At 64.9% G+C, this 19925-nt stretch overlaps 1 protein-coding gene across 2 annotated transcripts in view; it reads left to right on the top strand.

The window, feature by feature from the left end:
* Positions 1 to 18430, top strand: part of FRMD1 (FERM domain containing 1) — a 43951-nt gene extending 25521 nt beyond the window's left edge. The window contains exons 5-14 of one of the 2 annotated variants that reach the window (XM_082475825.1): positions 4841 to 4920; positions 5273 to 5349; positions 6304 to 6490; positions 6609 to 6764; positions 7051 to 7116; positions 7386 to 7454; positions 8028 to 8202; positions 8766 to 9104; positions 10465 to 10544; positions 11138 to 18430. In XM_082475825.1, the coding sequence (XP_082331951.1) occupies positions 4841 to 4920; positions 5273 to 5349; positions 6304 to 6490; positions 6609 to 6764; positions 7051 to 7116; positions 7386 to 7454; positions 8028 to 8202; positions 8766 to 9104; positions 10465 to 10544; positions 11138 to 11353 (1445 nt within the window). In that variant the 3' untranslated portion in view covers positions 11354 to 18430. Of the gene's footprint in view, positions 1 to 4840; positions 4921 to 5272; positions 5350 to 6303; positions 6491 to 6608; positions 6765 to 7050; positions 7117 to 7385; positions 7455 to 8027; positions 8203 to 8765; positions 9141 to 10464; positions 10545 to 11137 lie in introns of both variants that reach the window. The other variant, XM_082475824.1, reaches the window with a different exon arrangement.
* The last annotated feature ends 1495 nt before the right edge of the window (positions 18431 to 19925 follow it).

Below are 19925 nucleotides of genomic sequence, written 5' to 3' on the forward strand. Positions count from 1 at the left end.
AGGGGCAGTGCTGGCACAGGAGGTGGGGCGGCCGCCTTGTCCCCCCGTCCCAGGCTCCCTCCAGGCCCCCGGGCTCAGTGGACGAGCACAGGGCAGAGCCGGGGAGCTTGACCCTCCGCCTGGATCCCCCAGCCCACGCACCCTAGGCAGGCGTCCAGGTGGGGGCCCAGTGAGATGGCGAGACCCCAGGGGGACATGGGCTCTGAGGACCCGGCCTCTCCCTCGGCCGTCCGTGCAGCGTGTCCTGCCGATTTGTAAGCATTTCTCCGAGGGAAACAATCCCGCGGTGGCCCCCGCGTGATGACCCAGGCCTTCGTCCCACGTGGGTTCCCTCGGCCCCAGCCGCAGAGAGGATTCCGTGCTTGGGCCGCCTGACCCCTCCGGGCCCCGAGCACAGAGGTGGAGGCCCCGGGCCCCGAGCACAGAGGTGGAGGCCCCGGGCCCCGAGCACAGAGGTGGAGGCCCCGGGCCCCGAGCACAGAGGTGGAGGCCCCGGGCCCCGAGCACAGAGATGGAGGCCCCGGGCTTGTCACTGGTGCGACTCCCGTCCTCGCCAGGCTCTCTTTGCAGCTTGTAATTTCATCTCAGCGTGGCTGAGAGCCGAGCCCTGGGACTCCTGGTGGCCGAGTGCCTAGGGGCTTGGGGGGCGGTGGGGGAGGCGCGGAGCAAGCAGGGAGGAGAAGGAGGATGAGGTGGGGTCACAAGTCAAGGTCCCGATGGGAATTCCTGCCCTTAGACCCCGCCGTGAGCCACCTGGCGTGGACTTGGGGTGTCCCGTGTGGGACCCCCAGGCTGGCCCGGGGGAGATGGTAGAGCTCAAGACAACCACCTTTTCTCCTGTCTGTCAGGAAAGAGCTCCCCAGTTCCGGGCCCCGGACGGAATCAGGGACTTCGGTAAGACGGTGCTGCAGGCAGGGGGCCCGGCGCCCAGCATGGGGTTCACGTCCTGGAGTAGCAGCTTTGGGTTAAATTTTAATATTAGTGGACTTTTCCCGGTTTGCCGGGAAAGCTCAGTTAACGGGTAGCTTTGCCCCAGTTTACGCTTCTGTCCGGAATCGCCGTCTTAGCCGTTGGGCGCTGCCGCCTTGTGTCTGGTCCTCGCAGACAACCAATCAGGACGCGGGCGTTTCTAAGGAGTTTGACTCGTTTGGGGGAGGAGGGGGTTGCCAGTGCTCATTCCTCAACAAGTCTGTCGTCTTGTTCTAGAAGTTTCCCACCTCATGGAAATGAAGTCCCCATCGTTCCAGAGAGGGTCCTGGTGGGCCTAGTGGAGGCTGAGCGGGGGGCTGGCGTAGGTGGCGGGACCCGCTCACTTCGCGGCACAGGCCTCATGGCGTAGGACCGGGCACACGCAGGCGGTAAAGCAGAGACAGGGGACGCACACACGTGGTGACTTCATGCGGACACTCGTTGAGACCCGGAGCCCTGGGGGGAGGGGGGGTCGCAGGCTCTGGGGGGCGCCCTACCCCTGGGACACGGTGGTTGGGTTCAGTGGTCCCCTCTTCCTCCTGAGCTTTGTCACTTGGGAGCCTGGGCCTCTGGAGCATCTGGAGGTGGCTTAGCTGAGGGTGTGTGCCACTCCGGGCCTCTCTGGTCCAGGACAGCCGCCAGCCCTTGGGTCCCCCCGCCAGGGCTTGAGGTGTAGTGCCGCCACCACCTGACCCTCCGAGGCCCCGCTGGGGTCTGGGTGTGGGACGTGCAGGCGGGCTCAGACTCAGTGGGTGGGCACGTTGGGGGCTCCAGACGCAGGAGTGAGGATGGACCTGAAGCCCGGCCACCGGCAGTAAAATAATAGAGGGACGTTGGGGGAGGGGTGGTAGGCTGGCCACCGGAGCAAGGAGGTCTCAGAGGAAGAAGCAGGGGGGCCAGTGGGGTTCACAGGGCCACCCCAGTCTCCCTCTGCCCAGGACGGAGGGACGCGCAGCCAGCCCCCCGTCCTGGTAGCCCTGCAGGATAGAGGAGAGGTGCAATGCTCATTTCACTGAAAAAGTATTTTGAGAATTTTCAGACATCCATGAAAGTAGAGAAAACAGCATGCAACAATTGCCAGCCTTTTGCCATACCTGCTCCATTGAACCCTGAATGTTTTGCTGATTATTTAAAATAAATCCCAGTCTTCATGCTATTCCATCCCTAAATACTCTTTACATATCTCTTGAAAGAGAATATTTTCTTAAATAGCCACAATGCCATTTGTACACCCAACAGAATTAACAGTTTCTTGATATTATTTAATATTCGCTTGATATTCAAATTTCCCAGTTGTTTCGGAAATGTCTTTTTTTTTTTTTTTTAATTTTTTATTTATTTATTTATTTATTTATGGCTGTGTTGGGTCTTCGTTTCTGTGCGAGGGCTTTCTCTAGTTGCGGCAAGTGGGGGCCACTCCTCATCGCGGTGCGCGGGCCTCTCACTATCGTGGCCTCTCCCGCTGCGGAGCACAGGCTCCAGACGCGCAGGCTCAGCAATTGTGGCTCACGGGCTTAGTCGCTCCGCGGCATGTGGGATCTTCCCAGACCAGGGCTCGAACCCGTGTACCCTGCATTGGCAGGCAGACTCTCAACCACTGCGCCACCAGGGAAGCCCCGGAAATGTCTTTTTATAGCTGTTTTGTAAGAATAAGGACCCAAATAACGTCTCCGCGTTGTGTTTTTGTCACCTTGTCCCGAAACCTCTTAGGGTCAGGGGCAGCCTCTGTGCACCCTGCTCGGGCCTCAGGTAACAGGTACCTCAGCCCAGGCGGCTTAAACGACAGAAACCTGTTGTCTCACAGTCTGGAGGCTAGAGGTCTGAGATCCCGGGGTCAGTGGGGCCATGCCTCCTGAGGCCTCTCTCCTCGGCGTGTGCTCGGCCGTCTTCTCCCCTGGAACTCACGTGGCCGTCCCTCTGTGCAGACCTGTGTCTGAGCCCCTCTTCTTATGTGGACACCAGTCCCACCGGAACAGGATCCACCCTAGTGACCTCATTTTCACTTAATCACCTCTTAGAAGGCCCAGCTCCAAATACAGTCACACTGTGAGGTCCTGGGGGTTTGGGCTCCAACGTAAGAATTTGGGGACACATGCGGCTCCTGACACCCCTCCCCTTTTTCGTGCCAGTGGCTTGCTGAGGCCAGTGCGTCCACTGTCCCGCTGGCAGCCCCACACTCTAGGGTCCCGTTTCCTCCCAGCATCACCTAAATTGGCTCTCACCCCACACTTCCCTGTCCCAGAGGTTGGCTGGACGGCTCAGTCACTCCAATCAGCCTTCTGGGTGGGACAGCATCACACGTACCCCAGGCCTGGCCCCGGGCGTGTCCGTCACCCGACGCCACGTCTGGGCCCTACTTCTAGTGGTGCGAGATTGGCCCGTGGGTTCAGGTGGGCAGTGCTGGAAGCCCACGTCCAGCGGGTGGGCTGCAGCTGGGAGGCTAGTGGGCGACTTTGAGAAACAACACATTCGATCCGTTTCTAGTGCCTTTGTCGTCTAGGTTAGTGACGCTGTCAGGACTTTTCTTCTAGAGCTTGAACCTAAGCTGAAGGTGGTTTGTTTGTTTCTATTCTTTATCGTGAATTTGCAGGGGAGGTTGGAAGGAGCAGGAAGGTGATTTAGATAATCATGTGCGAAAAAGGGCCCTTGCAGCGCCTTGCAAGGCGGGCTTGGCTTTTCACTCCTGTTCCCACATGTGGGCTCCTTAGACAAAACCCCGATCCTTTAACAGCACCGCCAAGGTCAGACGGCATGCGATGGCTAAGCCTGTGGGCTCCGACCACCCTGGGGGAGCCTCCCGGCCGCAGAGGATGGTCTAGATGAATGAAAAGCAGTGCTTGCTCAGAGCAGAGGTGGGCACACTTCCTGTACAGGGCCAGATAGTGAGCGCCTCTGGCTTTGCAGCATGAAAGCGGCTACAGACGTTACGTAGACAGAGGAGCCCGGCTGAGCTCTGCTTGGCCCAGGGCCCTCCTTTGCTGACCCCGGGCTTCGAGGGTCCTTGGCCTGGGGGTGGGGAGGGGGTTACCCTAGGACCCCTGCCAGGGCTTTATTAGCTGTGTGACTGGCGTGTTTCCTAGCCTCTGCAAGGCCCGGTTTCCTCCTCTGCAAAGTGAGCATAGATACAGCCGAGGTGCTGAGGATGCGAGGATGCGGGGATTGGCTCAGGGTCCCAAGCCCAGAGCCTGCACACGGTAGGCTCATGCCTCCTGAGGCGGGGGCTGCTGAGCGTTGTGGCGGCCCTGCCCTGGTCCCCTGGCACCGCCCTGCCTATACCCTCCAAGGCGGCCTCCTGGAGCTGGGAGGGGTCAGGCTGTCCTGCTGTCGTCAGAGAGGGGCCTGCAGGTGGCGCAGTCGAGGCCCTGAGAGTCACCGGTTCTGGATCTGAGCCTGACCCACGCTCCTCTCTAGAATAATCTCATTTTTCTCCAGCTTACAAAGGAAACACGTGGTCTTAATAGTCCGAAAACACAGAGCGTAGAATTTGGAAAGAAGGGTCCCCCGTGACCATTCCCAGCGTGACCACGTTAACCTGGTTGTTGACTTGAAGTTGGGGAGCTTGGTCCCAGGTTTACAGGCCTTTCTAGTTTCGAAGGACTCGGTCTGCAGCTGGGAGAGGGGCTGTTGGGAGGAAGGAAGACCCTTCCCGACGGTCGCGCCCCCGGCAAGTACCAGCTCCAGTGCCATCGCGATGTCAGTGTCTAGGTTTCAGTATCTAAAGATTCCACACTTTGGAAAACCACCTGGTAAAGCCTGCACATCAGGAGACACGCTCCTTCAGCCGGCCACCCCGAGGAGGCCACCACGTGTGACTGGTCGCACATGGGCCCCTCCCAGCACGCTCTGCTCCAGGCCCTGCTTCTCTTTGTAGACAGCGAGCACGTCTTCATGGATTTGGAGCAGAAGCTCAGCAAATACTTCTCAAAGGACTGGAAGAGAGAAATGCATAGAGTGAGCTAAACTGCCAGGCGGGAGGGCAGGGTGGAGGGGCCCGGGAGGCCCAGCTGCTGGCCCCCAGGGGTCCGCCCCCCACCCCAGGTCCCGGTGCGGAGTCTGCCGGGCGCAGGGAAGCCAGCCACGTGGGTGCAGGTGCATGCCCTTGAGTGTTCTGGGCATTTGCTCAGCTTTTCCTTTTAACAAAGTGACATAAAATCATGGACTGCCCCGCAGTACGGACCTGAGCTGTGGCCTCGGGCTGGGTCTGAAGTGATGGAGGTGATGGCTCCCTCCTGAGCACCAGCTGGGGGTCAGCCCCCTCCCCCCAGGTCTCAGTACCACCTTCTCTCCACGCTTCCACCCCCAGGGAAGCGGCAGGCCCGGTGCCCCCTTCGTGGCCTTCCTCAGGGTGCAGTACTACGTGGAAAACGGAAGGCTTATCAGGTAAAATTGCTCGCTGGTTCTCTGGCACGTTCCCGGAAGGGTGACCACCTGTCAGGGTGCGGTATCGCTGTTGCTTGGTGGGTAAAGGCGCAGCCATTCTTTTTAATTAACCAACATGTAAAGACTAGGGCAGAAACAAGAGAGTGTTTCAAACACGGGTATTTTTATGCCCTAGGGTGGGGTTTTTCCCAGGTGTGCGTTGGCGGGTCTGCGGATTCCTGTGTAAGTGGGGACCATCCTCCTGCTCTGGGCTGCATGCCCAGCTGCTGGTGCCCCTCCCAGGTGGGAAAGGGCCCCAGGCTGGCACACCTGGAGGGCTTCCTTCTGAGTTCCGGGGCTACCTTCCCGAGAGAACCCCACCAGAGCATGTGGGAAAATACAGACCCTGGGGCGCCCCAGGAACGAGTTAGCCCAGACCGGGGGCGGGTAAGCGGGGCCCGTGTCCCAGGAATCCCCTGAGCAGGTGCAAGCGGGCCGGGGTCCCCACAAGCCTCCCCAGGCAGAGAACTAGGAGGGGGGAAGGTTCTGGAAAAGTCTCGGAGGGGAGAACAGGCAGGTTGGGGGGAGGGAGCGTGGCTGCCCCGTGCTATGGGGCCAGTCGCTGGTGGTAGTGTTAGAAGATCTGAACTTGTTCTTCCCGGGGGCCCTGCTCCCTGTGTGTGTTGGGAGATTAGCAGAAGAAAGGGGCCCGTCTCTTGGGAATGAGCGGCTATAAACCAGTTCTGCTGCCGAGTCCTGGGTCCCAGGAGCCCTGCCCGAAGTCAGGCTCACCTGGCTTCTCAGCAGCTGGGGGGCGGCAGCACATCCACCTGAACCTCCCCCGCTACAGGGTCCTGAGGGTCCTGGGGCCCTGGGGCAACGAGACGGGGCCTGGCGGGCGGGGGCTGGTGACTGGCGGGGTGGGAGGCCGCGGACTGCAGGGGGACAGCCCTCCCAAGCCCGCTTGCCTGTCAGCGACAGGAGGGCCAGGCACCTGTACTACTGCCACCTGAAGGAGCGGGTGCTGCAGTCCCAGTGCGCCCACCGGGAGGAGGCCTACTTCCTGCTGGCTGCCTACGGGCTGCAGGCCGACCTGGGCAATTACCGCGAGCCGGCACACTCGGGCCGCTACTTTGAGCCACAGGCCTACTTCCCGCAGTGGGTGAGGCCCCTCTCTCCATCCTGGCCGCCGCCCCCGGGGGCGGGGGGAGTCCCTGGGCTAGAGGGGGCGAGGAGGAGGGGGAGCCGGCTGGACAGATGGCCTGCGGCTCCCTCCCCAGATCATCACCAAGAGGGGCAGCGCCTACATCCTCCGGCACACGCCCGCCCTGCACCGCGAGCAGCGGGGCCTGAGCCCCAAGCAGGCCGTGCTGCACTTCGTCCGGGAGGCCTGCCGCCTGGAGGACGTGCCCGTGCATTTCTTCAGGCTGTACAAGGTCCAGCTGCGGGGACGCCAGGCGGGGGAGGGCGGTTCAGGCCCGGGACGCACCTCCCCAAGGGTCCACAGGGAGGCCGCGACCCCGACCCAGGACAGGAGGGACAGAGTCCCCACGGCTGTCCTAGGATCGCGACCCCGACCCAGCATCAGAGGGGAAATGGGAGGAGGCCCGGGGACCCCACCGCAGCCCTCAGGCACCCCGGGTCCACCAGCGAGGGTCTGCGAGGAGGGCCACAACCCCAGGCCCGGGGCTCTAGACCTTGCCAACGTCTGTGTCCTCTTAGGATAAGAAGGAGGACCGACCTACCATTGTCCTGGGACTGACCCTCAGAGGAGTGCAGGTCTATCAGGTGACCGGCAGGGGCCCTCCTCTTCTTCCTCCTCCCCCTCCCCTTCCTCCTCCTCCTCCCCCTCCCCTTCCTCCTCCTCCTCCCCCTCCCCTTCCTCCTCCCCCTCCCCTTCCTCCTCCCCCTCCCCCTCCCCTCCTCCTCCCCTCCCCTCCCCTCCCCTCCCCTCCCCTCTCCTCTTTCTCCTTAACGCCTCCTCCCCTCCCCCACGGGGGCTGGCCTTGCTGCTTCCCTCCGGCTGGCCCTGTGCACGCGGCCCTGCTGTCTTGCAGGAGGTGAACCACACTCCACAGCTGCTCTACGACTTCCCCTGGCACCACGTCGGGAAGCTGGCCTTTCTGGTGCGTGTCTGATGGGGTCGGGGCTGGGGGCGGGGGTATCTTAGCCCCCAGGAGCCCAGGGGAGCCTGGCAGACGCTTGTCCTTCAGGACACTGACCAGGCATGTCGTGGCCCACGAGGTGCAGGCACAGCCTGAGGCCTGGGGGGTGTCCCGCGTGGAGACGGCCCCGCCCCCTGGCAGTGCCCTCCTGCCAAGCTGGGTGTCCTGGTTCTCGTCACCAGGAGAACTTCTGGCTCCTGGGTGGAGACAATAAAGGGGGGCGAGGAGGAGGCCGCAGACGCGCTCCATCCAGATGCCCTGGGCCGGGCCTGGCGCCGGGCGGGTGGCAGGGACGGTGGGCCCTGGGTGCAGGCTGCACTCGAGGGCCCAACAGGGCCGTGGGCCACGGGGTCCGCCTCCCCCAGCCCAGCGCGGCGGGCGCCGAGTTACAGCTGCCCTGAGGCCCCTCCCCCACCCGCACCCCCAGGAGAAATCAGGTGGCAGGACAGAAACAGGGCAGCCCCAGCAGAGGGCCTGGCTGATGCTGTGCTCTGGCTTTCTCGGTACGTCACGTCGCGTCTCTTCTCCGCTCAGGGCAAGAAGTTCGAGCTCTGGCCGGACGGGCTGCCCGCGGCCCGGAAGCTGGTGTACCGCACGGGCTGCCCCTGGCGCTCCCGCCACCTGCTACGCCTGCTCAGCGCCAGCCACCAGCTGCGCCTGGCCCTGCAGCCCGCACTGCAGCGGCTGCGGCAGCTGGAGGAGGCCCAAGGTGGGGCCATCCCGCCCGCGCCCACCCCTCCTCTGCGGTCGAGGCCGGACGCTCGGGGCGCGGCAGCCCGCGTCGCACCCTGTTTTCCCACCGGGGGGTTGGCAAGGGGTGGTGGCGACCCCACTCCTCCAGCTCTCCTGGGGCCTGATTCTAAAGATGGGGGCCGGGGGGGAGGCGAGGCGAGGGCTGCAGTAACCCCCAGGCGGTTCCTGGAGGCCCTGGCAACGCACGCATGCGTGTGTGAGCATGGCGTGCCTGTGTGCACATGTGTGCACGCCCGCTTGCGGGGGCTGCTTGGGGTCCCTCGCACTGAGACCTGAGAGCCCTAGGGCAGTGAGCACGAGGGCGAGTGTTAGGAGTTTACCGGCTGCTGGGGACAGATGCCACCTGGGGGCCTGGGCTATGACAGCGGACACTCGGGGCCCTGGTCTCTGGGTGGCACTTCCCTCCCCCCACTCTGCATCTTCCTGGGCCTGGCGGTGGGCTGGACCCCTGGGCCTCTGTCGGCCACTTGCGGCTCCGTCTCCAGCGCTGTTCTTACACCCCCCCCTCCCCCCACACAGAGAAGAAGTGCTACCGGGAGTCCTGCATCAGCGACGTGCTGGAGCTGGACCTGGACCTGGACCCGGCCAGCAGGGCGTCCCCTGGCTCCGCTGGCAGCGGGGACAATGGGGACGGAGGCTGGCGTCCCCCGCACCGCCTCTCACTCCTCTCGTCTGGCAGCCACTGCAGCTCCCACTCGTCGGGCATCGAGGCCGACTCCCAGCTGGCGGGGCCCGTGGAGCCGGGGGAGATGTCGGTGGATGAGCCCTTCGTCGGGGCTGCAGCGCTCCGCGGGGAGGAGCCGCCCTGCATCTCCAGCACCGGCCAGAGCAGCCGCGGCACAGTTGGTGGTGGCAGAGGTGGGCCCGAGGGCGACACCCGGGACCAGGGGGAAGGTGCGTGTGCTGCTTGGCGAGATGCCGGCCAGGTCATCGCTGTGCGTGCCGGGAGAGGCTGGGGTGCTCGTGACCCTGGTTCTTGGGGACCTTGTTACACAGGGGCCCCTCCACCACCAGGCCTGGGAGCAGAGGAGGGAGGACAGGGCCCTCCCTGCAAGACGTGGTGGGTGGTGGTCCTTCAGTCCCCCTGCAGCTGGTAACTCCTAGGGAGCCTGGCCTGGCCAGCGTCCCTCATGTAAGATCCCATCGGAAAGCATTCAGCCAGGGTTCTCTCTTGCTACCCGCGGGGTCAGTAGAAGTCACGTGACAGTCGGCCACTTATGAGCAATTCTAGGACCAAGCACCCACCCAGCTTAGCATGAGCTCCTTGTCCTCAGGGATGCTTCTGCAGTAGGTCTGGGAGCGGGGGCCCTGAAGTGGTTCCTTGTCACCCCAGGAAGGTTACGCAGGCTCTGCTATTCCCTGAGCACCTGCAGCGTCTTTGAGAGTGGATGCAATGGGTAATCGTGGGGACCAGCCTCAGGGCCCGGCCACCCAGGTCCACCTAGAGTCACCCAAGGTTATGCAGGGTCACCCAGCATCACCCAAGTCCACCCAGAGTCATTCAGGGTCACCTAAGGTCACCCAGAATCATTCAGGATCACCCAGTGCTACCCAGGGTCACCTAGAGTCACCCAAGATCACCTAGGACCAACCAGAGTAATTCAGGGTCACCCAAGGTCACCCAAGATCACACAGTGTCAGGTGGTTTTAGTCAACCTGCCGTGTCCACCTTTACATTCTGAGCGATAAAGGACAGATCGGTCTCCAACTCTGAGGTTTTGCCCAAGTGTGTGGTCTGCAATCTGGTATGAGCAATAATAATGATAAGATGGTGTTTGCCCAGTAAGCGCCTGCTTTGATTAGACATCAGAGCACTTGGACAACTAAAGCAGCCCGGTGCGGAAGGACAGGGCAGTGTGAGTGGGGGGCAGGGAGTGGGTGGGGTCTTGGGGGACCCTGCGGGGAGAAGGCTGGGACAGGCGGGGACCACCTAAGGGGAGGACCCCAGGTCGCCCACGGAAACCATCGCTCCTCGAAGGGGCTCCGACACCTCACGTGGAGAACACGTGTGATAGTCTGGGGTTCCAGATGACCTGCAGGCAGGAGGCCAAGGTCACAGCCCACCCCTCTGTGACCCCGAGACCTGAGAGGAGGGGTGCGGGAACCACAGAGGCACCCAGTCTCATCCCAGAGTTTGGGGCCCTGGGGTGGGCTGCCCTCTGCGGGGAGCAGGCGGGTGTCCCCAGGCCCTGCTCACGGGCCCTCGCCCTCCTCGCAGCCTCTCCCCAGCAGCCCTTGGCCGTGGTTCGGGTCACACTGGTGAGCACGAGGGGCCCGAGCGCTGAGGCCCTGCACCAGGTAGGTCCCCACGTGGGCCAGGCGGCCTCTCCCTGTTCTGCATCGTGCCCTGTCAGGTCAGGGGCCCTAGGCCCGCCCAAGGGTCCCCGGGAGACTCCCTCGGGCAGTGGGGGACCGGTGAGGCTTTAGGGAACGAGGCGGGTCAGGAGCTGGGTCTCCTTGGCCTCCGTTGCTGAGAGTTCGGCCTGCCGAGTGGGGCGTCCACCGGCCCCGCCCCCTTCCCAGGCGGTGTGCGGTGTGAACAAGGCCGGCACAGCTCGGGCCCCAGGAGTGCGGGGTTCTAGGGGTCTGCGCCCCGGCCCCCAGGAGCAGGAGGGGGGCCAAAGCCAGTGGCCCTGGGAGGTGGGGCAGAGGAAGGGGGGCTGGAGGTGCCGGGCCTTGCTTAGGGCGGACCTGGGGGAGCCCCAGTGGGCGGGTGGTGACCCTGGAAAGAGAGTGAATGTTATTAGGGTGCGATTTGAGTCAGAGGGAGGCGGGCGGGCGCGGGGGGGCCGGCAGGGGGTTGGAGTTCAGCGGGGACGGGGGCGGGAGGGGGCGAGAGTGGAGGGGAGGGTGAGGCGGCTGCAGGACGGCCTCGTGGTCTCTCCCTGCAGGTGCCGGAGGCCCGGGCGGCAGCCGGCCCCGCGGACCCGCACAGCCGCAGCGTGGACGACGTGCGCCCCGCGCCCGCCCCGCGCTCGGCCCCGCGCCCCGCCCCGCGCAGCTGCCCCCTCCGCCGCGCGCTGGACCCCGGGCCGAGCAGGTCCGTGAACTCCCGCTCCCTGGACCTGCTCGGAGAAGACCAGCTTCCTGAGGAGTTTGTGGTGTAGACGCCTCGGGGCGCCGCTTCACCCCCGCAGGGCCCCGTCCACACCGCACGCCTCCGCCCACTTGGCACTCTGTCCCTGCAGCGCCGCTCCATCCACGCGGGGCTCCGTCCACGCCGCTCGGCTCTGTCCATCTCTCCATCTGCGTCTCGCCGGCCCTCTCTGCCCTGGAGGCTCCCGCCTCCCACCGCCAGGCTGAACGGGGCCTCTGGCACCGCCCCTTTTACCTGGCGGCTTTGCACCTTCACCTGTCTCAGGGGTGGAGCCAGCTGTGTCAGGCCTGGAAGTGCCAACTAGGTCTCACGTTCCCTCCTGCTCGGACTATGGCCGGTCCGAGCATCTTCCGTCCGCGTCTCCAGGAGGCAGAAGCCGAGGTCCGGGGCTCCAGTCTCTGCGCAGTGGCGCGTGGGCCGCGCTGCCTCTAACGCTCGAGGGAAGGTGTCTCAGCTCAGGGGTCCCCAACCGCCCGGCCGCGGCCTGTTAGGAGCCGGGCCACACAACATGCCCTCCGGAGCTCGCATCATTCCCCCCCACCCCCCGCCGCCACCCCGCCTGTGGAAAGATTGTCTTCCACCAAACCGGTCCCTCATGCCAGAAAGTTTGGGGACCAATGTCCTAGCTGCTCGCGGACATTGGAGAGACCTCTGGGGTTCCCCTGCCACCAACTCCTCGATGGATGGTGAGACCAGGAACAGCAAGCTTCCCGGGAGTCCTTGAGCACACGGTCACCATCGATGTCACTGCACTGGCCACAGGGTCCCCAGACCACCCTCCCTGCAGCCCCTGCTGCTCACAGCCCTGGGCCCACTGGACAGAGGCGCCTCTGTGAGCCGTGCGCCCAGCTGCGTCACCCCAGACCCTCAGCAGAGTCCACCTTGTCTGCCGTGGGTACCCAGAGGCACCGGGCCTGGAACCGTACAGCCACGTGGACACTGGTCCCGTGGGGCTGGTGGCAGGAAGTGGGAGGGGCAGGCTAAGGAGGAAGCCGTCATCTACTCTGACCCACAGAAGGAAGGCTCCAGAAGAAAGCCCGCCCGCGCAGAGCCTGAGTTTTCTCCTTTCCCATCACAAGTCAGGCTCTGAAGGTGGTCCTTCCCCACCTCCTGCCCCAGTATCCACCCAGCCCGGAGAGCGTCTGGGCACCAGGGAGCCATGGCATCTAGTCAGCACTGGTCACCCTCCGCCCACCGGCCATTCATTGCCACTGCCCCCTCCCCGAGTCAGAAGACTGGATGGGAGGTGGGGACAGGGATGGGGCCGGACCGCCACCCCCCTCGTCTGGGGCAGGAGACCCCTCCCGAGCTTCGCCACCTCTCCAGTTGGCGGCTCCACCAGTGGCTGAATGGCTGAGTGGAGTTTCACAGCGATTTCTGGAAAAGCATATTGAGGGACTTTGACCTTCGCTGGGGGCCGTACTGGCCGGTGATTAAGAGGCCAGTGAGCAGGCCGAGTGTCCCACTTGGGGCTGGACCCGCCGGGGTCGGGGGCGCCAGGAGGGTGGGCTGTAGTTAACGCTGTGCTTTCCCATCCAAGTCAGGGCAGCTGCCCCAGGGCTGAGACATGGCCCCCACCGCGCCTCCAGGGCCCCGCGTGCAGGGGGCCTTCTCGAACCGTCCACCTCATGGACAGTGCAGAGTGGCTGCGCTGAGCCCAGATGGTGGAGGGAGCTGGCCTCAGGCTGGCACTCTGTGTCCCCAGAGGGAAAGGCAGGGCTGGTGCCGTGTCTCGCCTGTCTCCTGACCCCAGCTGGGCCCTGCATTCCTTGCTCTGGAACGGGTGGGACTCCATGGGTAACACCACCCTTCCAGCCTGAGGCTGGTGACAGGCACGTGGCGTGGTGTGGCTTAATTCACCTGTGCGTCCCTCTGGCCCTCCCCCCCCTTGCACACCTGCTGCCCTCTTTGTCTGGATGCACTGACCTGTGTGTCACTGTCGGATAGTCCCAGGCACTGTGCCCGAGACACCATTGTCCCCTCCCTGTTCTGCTCACGCCTTGAGGACCCCACAAGGGCCGTGTTTGGGGGACGGGGTGGAGCCTGAGCCCAGGGGGCGGGGTGTGCAGCCTGGTCCTAACCGGGCCTCTTGGTCCTTCCTGTGAAAGGAAATCTTGCTCGTGCACACACCGCGCATGTGTAACGAAGGGCTGCACACACGTCCGTGTGTCTGCACCCGGGCAGCCTGCACGGGGGGGGGGGGGGGGGCGCCGGGAGGCTGGGCGGGGCGGCCACACGGGTACTAGATTCTCGCGGTGAAGGTTCCTGGACACGGAAAGCTTCACCTCGTGAAGAACCACGGTGCCCTAGCGCTTCGTGGACAGAGGAGCTTGGAGGGGAGAGCAGCCCCCGCCCTTGGAGTTCATATCTGTCTAACTCGTTTTTTAAAGAAGCCTGGTGGGGGTGGCTGAAGGCCGGTGCTGCCGTGGGGCACGGGCCGGCAGGTGGCCAGGGGTCGGTTGAGGTGGCCTCATCTGCTCAGTCTTTCCCTCGTTAAGCAGACGTCACCGAGGCAGGTCACGTGCCAGCACTGGGTGGACGCCGGGGGGGGCAGCGCCCCCCAGCCCGGCGCGCGGTGAGGGCCGGGGTCGGCCGTGGTGCTGCTGGACCTCCCGGGCTGCCCTTCAGAGTCCCCTGTGCAGGAGGTGCCCACATGCCCCGCTGGGCCGCCCCGAAACAGGGCTCCCGAGGACACCCAGCCTATGGCCACAAGAGCAGGCGGCGAGGGAGTGTGGCCGGGGCCCTGGAGGGCGGGGATGGGCATCCAGAGCTGTTGCGGGCCTGAGCCCCTGCTTTTCCGTGAGTTTCCGAGGTCACAGAGTCGGGTCCCCATGGTAAGAACTGAGGCTGCATCTGCCCCGGTCTAGGGTCCTTTAAAGGAACTTTTGGGAGCAGGAGCCCAGCCTAACGGACTGCTTTGCTGTCCCACACACACCCATACGTGTGCACACGCAAGCACACGCGTGCACACGAACGTGGGCGGAAGTGGTGAGTGGGCGCGGAGCGGTGGAGGGAAGCTTTCACCGGGTGCCCACTCGGAGCCCCTCGCGGGGACTCGGAGCGCCGGCGTCTGAGCGCCCGCTCCCGCCCCCGCCCCCGCGCGTCCCGCGGCTGCCACGAGAGGGCGCTGGCGGCGCGCCGTGGCTCCGGGGCGGCGGGGACCTGGGCGCGTCCCGCCCGCGCGCGGCTCAGGGGCGGCTCTGGAAGGCGGGGGCGTGGCCTCGGGGTTGGGCCTGTTGGGGGCGGGGCCGGGCCGGGCCGCTCAGGCCGCGTGGCTCCCGACCCCGAACGCGGGCGGCGCTTGCCTCTGTCACCCCTGATCCAACCCACCCCGACTTGAGGGTGGCCGGCGCCACGGGCCGAGGGAGGCCGGGCGCAGCCCCTGTGTCCCTGGCGGAAGAGGCGGCAGGGACCGCTGGCTGACCCCGGAAGCCACCGGAGCTCTGTTCCTATTTCTGCGCTCCCTCTGGGCCTTGCGGAGACACGGCAAGCGGCCGAGTGTCCGCTCAGCACCGGGCGGTCCGCGGGGGCTGGGCGAGCGCAGGACGGTCGGAGGCCAGGCGGCACCGCGCCCGGGTCTCCAGCCCCGCCCGCAGCGGCCTCCCTCCCCGTCCCGCCCGCCCGGAGGCCGCGAAGGCCGGCAGGGGGGCCCCTCCCCGGGAGAGGAAGGAGGCTTCTCTGCGGCATCGGGAGAACCGTCTCTTCGTCTTGCGTGGGTTGGGACCCAAGGCCTTCCGGGCAAGGCAGATGCTGCAGACGCCCCGGAAAACGGGTGTTAGCCAGCAGCGCACCGGCAGTTTGTCAGGGGTCACTCAGGACGGACCCACCTTCGCCCCGGGGTCGTGTGGCCCCAGGGCTGCGGGGGGCGCCCCGACACGTCTCCCTCCACACTCGTCAGGGCTGCGAGGCAGGCCCCCCAGGTTCCCTCTGGACGCTGGAGGGCGGGCGGGCAGGCAGATGGCTCAGGACCGCGTAGGCCGGACATGACCACCGGCTGCCCCGTGAGGCCAGAGGTCACGCTAGCAGGTCCAGGTCCCGAGAACCCCGAGGGCTTGTTCAGGGCCCACTCCTGGGCCAGCCGCCCGCTGCTGGGCCCTGGGAACCTGCATGTCGACCAGCGTGGCCCATCTGCCCCGGGGACTCTGGGGCCAGAGAAGCACCGCAGCCCAACCTGGCGGCAGTTCGTTTGGGGGCCTCACCCTCTCGCTCATGGGCCAGGAGTCCAGGGTACGTGTCCAGCCGGCCACCTCCGCTCTGTGAAGCCTTCTCTGCCCTCTGGCCCTGGCTCCCTCTTGGGAGACAGAATCCGGGTTCAGGGTGTCCTTTCTCCAGAAAAGCCTGGTGCCCCAAGAAGGGCTGCGTGGGGTTTGAGACTCCGAAGAGATGAGCGTGTGGGCGGGGGACCGCATCCCTCAGCTGTGTCCGGGGACCCTGGGGGCAGGCCCCGCCCGGGGCTCCTGCGGTGGGCACTCTGCGGCCCAGGCACGGAGGAGACGGGCCTCTTTACTGTGCCAGGCGGGGCGAGATGACCGCCAGGCCATGAGCATTGGGCTTTGGGCCCCATCGGCATGTTCACGTGGTGACACCGTTTGGAAGAATTTGCAGAACTGGGACTTTTTACCCGTCAGTGGTTAAGCTGGCTGTCCGTCCACCCACCGTGCACCCCGGCACCCTCCCCGCGGGCGGAGCCGGCGGGCACTCGGGGCCCAGCCGAGGGGGAGGTGGGGTTAGGTGGGAGATACCCGCGGGGTTCACAGTCACGGACGGGGACAGCAGTGGCCTGCGGGAGGACCCCTGCGGTCAGAGGTCACGTCTCCTGGGGACCTTGACCCCCCCCAGTGCCGGAAGCACGCGGCAGCAAAGCCGGCACAGGGGTGGGGGGGTGGGCGGGGGCGGCAGGGAGGCCCGCGGCTCACAGACCTCCCAGGCCCTCCTGTGGCTGTGAAGGGAGCAAGCCGCAAACACCAGCGTCAGGGAAACAGGGAGAAAGCAGGGTGACTTCCTCAGTCAAGGACGTGGTCGAGGACACAGCCAGGAAAGACTGCGGGTGCTGTCGAATGAAGTGGTGGAAGTGCCTCGCGGAATTCTGTGGTTATTTGTGTTATTCGCCTGCTTTTGAAAAGTTTTGAAGTTGTGACTTGATGGTGTTTAAGTTTTTCTCTAGGTATTTGTCTGCTACCTACTTCAGAGTGCATCACCTTATTTTTCTTTCCTTGCGGGAGGGTCCCCATCACCGTCAGTTTATATAAGATTCAGGCCGCAGGCCCAGCCCACCCAGGCCCGCCAGGGGCTCTGCCCGAGGACCTCTGGTCACAGATGGGAACGTGTCCCAGCACCCCCTCTGTTCTCTGCTTCCTCCCGGGGGGTGTGGGGCTCCCGTGGAGGCAAACCCAGCTTTCCTCCGAGAGCAGATGTAGGAACACGTTAATCATTAATACACCTCGGCCACCTGAAAAGGCCACGGCCCCCCCAGGAATCCCGTGGGCGTGGCTGGAGGCTTTGAGGGGGAGGGGGCAGCCAGCAGAGGGAGGTGCGAGGTGGGTGTAGCACAAGGACTTGGGCCGTCCAGCGTGGGCAGCTCGGCCTGGCAAGGGGTGAGCAAGTCCGGAAGCAGGTTCCCCAAAGTGGCAACAAGTCCCCGAAGCAGTTATTTGCCAAAATTTGAGGACGGCCAGCTCCCTCCCTCAGCTGTCCTTGTACGAGACCCATCCCGGGACAGCAGGGGGGGGCATCTGGGTCTACCTGAGAGGTTCTGGTCTGCACACCTGCCCCTGCTGCCGCTGTGTGGATGGGGGAGCAGATATGGGGGCCACATCTAACCCTCGACTGGTTTTGGGGTCTTCGAGGGCGGGGCTTTGCCACATGTATGGAACAGCCTGGTGCCCCCACAGGGCGTGGCGTGGTGCAGTGGGCTTCCCAGCGGTGGCCCCGTGACTGAGTGAGCGAGTGGACGGCAACACGCCTGGTGGAGGCGCCCAGGGGACCCAGGGGGCAGTGCCGGCTCCCTCCGGGCCCCGCGAGCCCTGCCTCCGGCCCAGCCCGAGCCTCCCCCGGGAGGGAGGGTGTGGGCAGCTGCCCGCATGCCTGGACAACGGGAGCCCCTCGAGCCTGGACGGCGTGCTGGCACCCCACAGGGACACCACGGTGAGCCTGAGACCCCACGTCTGCTTCCTCCACAAATGAAGTGTTTTCTGTTTCTGCCAACAGCGCAGAGTCAGAGAGCACAGGACAGCTGCCCTGAGGCTGGCCTGTGGCCACTCTGAGGGCTGGGGCGCCATCGGCCACGATGACGTGCTGGCACAGCCCTGGCCGGCCCCCAGGACCCCTGCCCTTGGCCTGTGGCAGCTCTCCCCCGTCCTCTGCATGCCCCTGTCACCATCTGTCAGTGTGTGTCCCGCTGTTCCAACCGTGAGGCTCGTGGTGGCCCAGGCCTGGGCGACCAGTGACTGTCTCAAGGGACGTCCTCAGCGGGCGTCCAGCGCGGCAGGCAGCGTCTCCCGGGTGTTGTTCTCACTGCAGGAGGACGCGGGGCCGTGGGGGGACAGGGGAGGTGGAGCAGGGAGAACTGGGTCACACGCACGGAAGAGGGGGGGGCGCTGTACCCGCCACAACTGGTGCCACCTGCTTCTCCCCAAAGAATGGCCAAGCGGGGGCAGTGGGCACGTGGGCCCGGGGGATGAACAGAGACACGGTCGGATGGTCACGCAGAACCTGGCCCAGGGCCCAGTGCCTAGAGCAGCGGCCCCTGTCCCCGAGGGCAGAGCCCATCTCACGCAGCCGGGCACCGGGGGAGCATGGCGGGCGGCTCCTCTGGCCTCGCAGCCCTCAGGGCTGTGACCTGTCCCTGGCTCTCTGGGCACCCGTGTCCCCCAGCTCCCTCTTCTACGCCGAAATAGACGCAGGACCTGACAGCGGTCCTGCCCAGCTGCTGCGGTCCGCGCCTGTCCTGTGGATAAACTCGGTTACTGCTGTCCTGCTGTATTAAGGCTTTGAATCCGCTCCAAAAGGCCTCGTCCGGCTAACGGAATTCCTAACCTTGGCAAGCAGGAGAGGAACAGTTTGAGAACGGAGCTCCCTGGAGTCACATCCGCCTGCTTTAGGGCCAACCCTTTAAGCCCTCAGGGGCGACTCGGCGCCGTGGGAGTCTCAGGTTGTCACCACGGCGGGGCTGGGCGTCCTAGGATTACGCAGTGCGCGGACGGTCCTGTTCCGCGAGCACGTCCCTCGCGTCCGCAGGACCCGCCGACACGCCAGCGCGCACTCCCAGGTGAGGACCGTGCGGGCGCTGAGCCTGGGGCCCCACCCTGCTTCCCACCACGTCACGCAGGATCGCCCCGCTGCTTTAACGCCCCTCTTCGCAGGAACGCGAAAGTCACGTGAGTCAAGGGAAGCTGAAACTGATTTGTTTGTCACGTTACGGAGTTGCCACCATTTTAGAAGATTCTATCTCCACTGGCTACGCTGCTCACGATGTCTGGGCTGTGAATATGAAACACTTCCGTGCTCTGCTGCTTCCGTAGCTGCCACATTCGTGCAGGTGTCACACACAAATAGGTCCACTTAGCCCTTCTGCTTAAACCGTCTGCCGTCTCTCTGCTGACCCATCTATCGTGGATCTAATTGTGTGGTTGATGGTGTGTGATTCCTCCGCGCAGCGCCCCTCCCGCCCCCAGCGCTGGCCCCTCGGGTCCCCGGGGAGCCGTGTCCCGGCGGCTGGGACGCGGAGAGCAGCCCACGGCTCCTGCATCGCGCGTCTGCCACCCCGCCTGTCGTGGGCACCCAGAAGGCACGCTCGGGAGGTGGGTGCCCTGGAGGGGTGCAGAGTGCCCAGCCCGAGACACTGGCGGCCACTGTGGAGCGGAACCCCTCCTTTGGGCTGGGACCAGCATGTCCCCTCCTTCCTGGAGGTGCTGGCTGTGCCTGGGTGCTGACCCGGACTCACTGCGACCCACTCCCTGAGCTGTGCACAAAATCTCCGCCAGGGTCCTCAGCTTTTCGCTTCGTCTTTGGGAGTCATCGCTTTCATTTCCGCGTGTTGAAAAGATCTAAACCATTCTGATCTAAATCAGAATGCGCATCTTCCGCGCGGCTCTAGGATTCCTCTTGCCTGGAGCGGGGCAGCCCTTGCGGGGGTCTTCCCACCCGGGCACCCCCCTCTCCCGCTCATCCTCCTCCCTCCCCCACAGGGCAAGGCCAGGGCCAGGCCTCACACACCAGGCTCCCGGAGGCTGGGGTCACGCCCTCTGTGAGACGGGTGACCAGACCCTGGTCCTCTCTCGGGGACGCCCGCGTGTTCCCTGTTGTGGAGCTACAGACTCTTCCTGCTGGGACACGGGTGGCCACACCGCACTAAGCAGCTGATACCTCCACGCTCACCTGCCCGCCGGGCCCTGCCCCAGGCAGCTCCCTCCCGAGGACCGTCCTCTCTGGGCACGTGCCAAACCCTCGGAGCAATGGGGTGATGTGGGGAGAGCCACATGGACGGTCCACCCTTGTGGACGGCCCTCCGCAGCCTGGTGGGCTTGTAGCAATGCTCAGACACTCTGAGAAGCGTGGACGGGGCTGCGCCTGTCCCAGGAGGG

This window comes from Balaenoptera physalus (assembly GCF_965194825.1).
Source record: "Balaenoptera physalus genome assembly, chromosome: 9".
NCBI classification, from domain to species: Eukaryota; Metazoa; Chordata; class Mammalia; order Artiodactyla; family Balaenopteridae; genus Balaenoptera; species Balaenoptera physalus.